At 48.7% G+C, this 3134-nt stretch overlaps 1 protein-coding gene and 1 pseudogene across 1 annotated transcript; both read right to left on the minus strand.

Moving 5' to 3' along the window:
• Positions 1-1238: 1238 nt before the first annotated feature.
• LOC109776124 (uncharacterized) lies at positions 1239-2334 on the minus strand (annotated as a pseudogene).
• Positions 2335-2342: 8 nt separating this feature from the next.
• Positions 2343-2928, minus strand: LOC141041319 (uncharacterized). The gene is made up of 3 exons (XM_073507457.1): positions 2657-2928; positions 2472-2607; positions 2343-2354 (listed from the first exon to the last, which is right to left on the minus strand). Exons 1-3 carry the CDS (start codon positions 2926-2928, stop codon positions 2343-2345), a joined length of 420 nt encoding a protein of 139 aa, XP_073363558.1.
• Between the last annotated feature and the right edge of the window lie 206 nt (positions 2929-3134).

Below are 3134 nucleotides of genomic sequence, written 5' to 3' on the forward strand. Positions count from 1 at the left end.
GTGCAGCTGCAGACACAACACAATAATAGAAGTAATTTCTTCTGATCACTCTTGGCTCGGGAAATAATGATTTTGACATAGCTTCACACTATTTATGTGACACGGAATCTGAACACAGGAACTGTGGAAGCTTTTTTTGTTTAGCAAATGCTCCTAATTTTCATTGCAATGGTGTTGAATGTCGATGCATGATGATCTTCTAGCCTATGGTTTTCTCTATGCCATCTGAGCTGAAAGAGGCATTATGTATGTGAAGTGTGGAGAAGAATAGGGTTCAGAGATGATGAAAAATGCAATTTTACTCTTCAATACTTACGGCTGCAGAATATTCAGCACAACATAATTAGTTTCATTTGATTCGGTTCTCCTAAAGTAATACTAATTTAACCATCCATTTGCTAATTTTTAAGATTACTAACTTACAAGTTAAATATTTCATCACAAATAAAATGTGTTCAGTTTGTATAAGTGCACGAATTACCCTTGTTTTAGTTTGCACTTATGACTCGTTTGTAGCTTTTCGAGGCAATACTGACCTATGAGCAAACTTTAGAATATATTAAATTTTTTCATCACTGTACAAAAATTCTGCTATTTTGTCCTTGAGCTAATCCGTTATTATTTTAGTTACTGAATTCTTGAAGGTACATAACCATGTTTAAACAAATAACATCATAACGTGATATATTACTGAGTTTGGCGAATGGCAGAATCATCCATGACCCATCCATATTACAGATGCAAGTTACCAATGCATATATGATGTTATGCTGCTGAAGAATTATCAGCCACGCTCATAAGGCAAGTGCAAATGTCCAATAGCTTGTATTCCATAACTGATGTATTTCAAAAAGTCTAACTGCACAATGTTGTGACCTGCTGTGAGTCCAAACTAACCAAGGACTCGTCAATTCTGGGATTTAGAAAGTAGAAGCATGGGGCTAAGAAATCAAAAGGTTCTGTTATTGTTTCAAATGTTTCTAGGTGACGGGGTAATATTTTCTACATATAGTCAAGAATTGCTTCGAACGGGATCATATAGTCAAGAACTAAATAGAAGAACTTTTAGAGATTCTTCAACGGCCTACCCGGGGGGAGCACGCCAAGCAGGCCGGCATTCCGGCGAAGTCGGCGTTCAAAATGCTAATATGATTTTCGAATAGAAAAATGGTATCATATGGCTTGAGATGCTCATGTTCTTACCTCTTGTACACCGCACCAGAAATGATGTAATGTAACTAAAAGATTTGCTCGTTACGCCAAGGTCCCATCGGTGTTTCCAGGGCACTACTGTACTCACTGATGGCGTTGAGAGAGACCAGAACGTCTTCTCGAGTGCGGTGGCGAGGAGGGCTTTCCCTTGCCTGGAACGAAGCAGCGAAGCAGCCATAGACCCTGTCACCCAGATGACCATGTCCATCATCGTCTTGCTCATCTTCTATGTCATCTCTGACCGCTTCCACACCCTGAGTAACCAAGATCAGTAGTGATGACTGAATGATGAACAAGTAGTAACTCACACAAAGAGGAAAGTGTGTTAGTTACTTAGTAGTTGAGTTATAGGTTGAATGAATGAATGATGAACAATCAGTAACTCTTGAATGAATGATGAACAAGTAGTAACTCGACTCCGAGGGTCTTGTTGACTCCACGCTTCAGCGGCCCTGCCTGGCTGTTCCCGTCGGCTCCGTCGGTGCTGCCGAAGCATTAGCTCACGCCTCCAGCTGCTTGAGATCTAATCAGGTTGGCTACGTTTTGAACCTGCACGATAGTGGATTCAGAGGAATTGCCTTGTCGTAAAAAAACAAAAGGGATAGAGCAGACCAGAGCAGTCTGTACCAGACTGCAGTAGGCCTTTTGCACATGAAGATGCCTTTGATGAGGTGGTTGGTGCCCACGGCGATGGCCTTGGCGAGCATGCCATTGTTTCTCTCCACCCGCGATGCTGACGCCGATGGGGGCGGCCTTGATGCCCTAGAAGGCGCGGACAAGCAGGAGTCAGAGAAGCACGTCGAAGGATGGCAGGAGCGTGGCGTCGGCAACGCCGTAGTTAGGGAGCACGCCGTCCTTGTCTGGCAGCTTGAAGAGGTAATGCAGGCGGTCGAGCTTGATCACAGTCTCGTTCCTTGCCAGCAGCCAGCCGAACTTGCGGCCGACGCGCACCAGGGTCATCACGCTGTTGTTGAGGAGCACGCCGTCCTTGTCCGGCAGCTTGAAGAGGTAGTGCAGGCGGTCGAACTTGACCACGGGCTTGTCCCTCGCTAACTGCCAGCCAAGGTCGCGGCCTACCCACATCACGGTGGTCACTCCCACATCCTCCTTGAAGATCCTCATGATTGGCTTCACGGAGAAATCTGATCCGACTCAGTGACATAGCGAGGATGGAGTTGGAGGAGCACGATAATGGATTCAGAGGAATTGCCTTGTCGTAAAAAAACAAAAGGGATAGAGCAGGCCAGAGCAGTCTGTACCAGACTGCAGTAGGCCTTGTTGCACATGAAGATGCCTTTGATGAGGTGGTTGGTGCCCACGGCGATGGCCTTGGCGAGCATGCCGTTGTTTCTCTCCACCCGCGATGCTGACGCCGATGGGGGCGGCCTTGATGCCCTAGAAGGCGCGGACAAGCAGGAGTCAGAGAAGCACGTCGAGGGATGGCAGCAGCGTGGCGTCGGCAACGCCGTAGTTAGGGAGCAGGCCGTCCTTGTCTGGCAGCTTGAAGAGGTAATGCAGGCGGTCGAGCTTGATCACAGTCTCGTTCCTTGCCAGCAGCCAGCCGAACTTGCGGCCGACGCGCACCAGGGTCATCACGCTGTTGTTGAGGAGCACGCCGTCCTTGTCCGGCAGCTTGAAGAGGTAGTGCAGGCGGTCGAGCTTGACCACGGGCTTGTCCCTCGCTAACTGCCAGCCAAGGTCGCGGCCTACCCACATCACGGTCGTCACTCCCACATCCTCCTTGAAGATCCTCACGATTGGCTTCACGAAGAAATCTGATCCGACTCAGTGACACAGTGAGGATGGAGTTGGAGGAGGCTGCGGGTAGCTGCGCCGTCACGGCCATCCCCGGGCGCGGGGCGGCGGAGTGGCTGTTGGCGCGAAGCCGCCGTGAGCGGGCAGATCGGGAGGAGGCTCCGACC

The sequence above is a fragment of the Aegilops tauschii genome, chromosome 2 (genome assembly GCF_002575655.3).
Source record: "Aegilops tauschii subsp. strangulata cultivar AL8/78 chromosome 2, Aet v6.0, whole genome shotgun sequence".
In the NCBI taxonomy this organism is placed as follows: domain Eukaryota; kingdom Viridiplantae; phylum Streptophyta; class Magnoliopsida; order Poales; family Poaceae; genus Aegilops; species Aegilops tauschii.

Excerpts from the sequence above, each read along its gene's own strand:
- LOC141041319 (XM_073507457.1), bottom strand. The coding sequence starts at position 2,928 with ATGTGGGTAGGCCGCGACCTTGGCTGGCAGTTAGCGAGGGACAAGCCC. Across the intron at positions 2,608-2,656 it reads GTTGCCGACGCCACGCTGCT|GGCATCAAGGCCGCCCCCAT; the intron begins GCCATCCCTCGA and ends CGCGCCTTCTAG.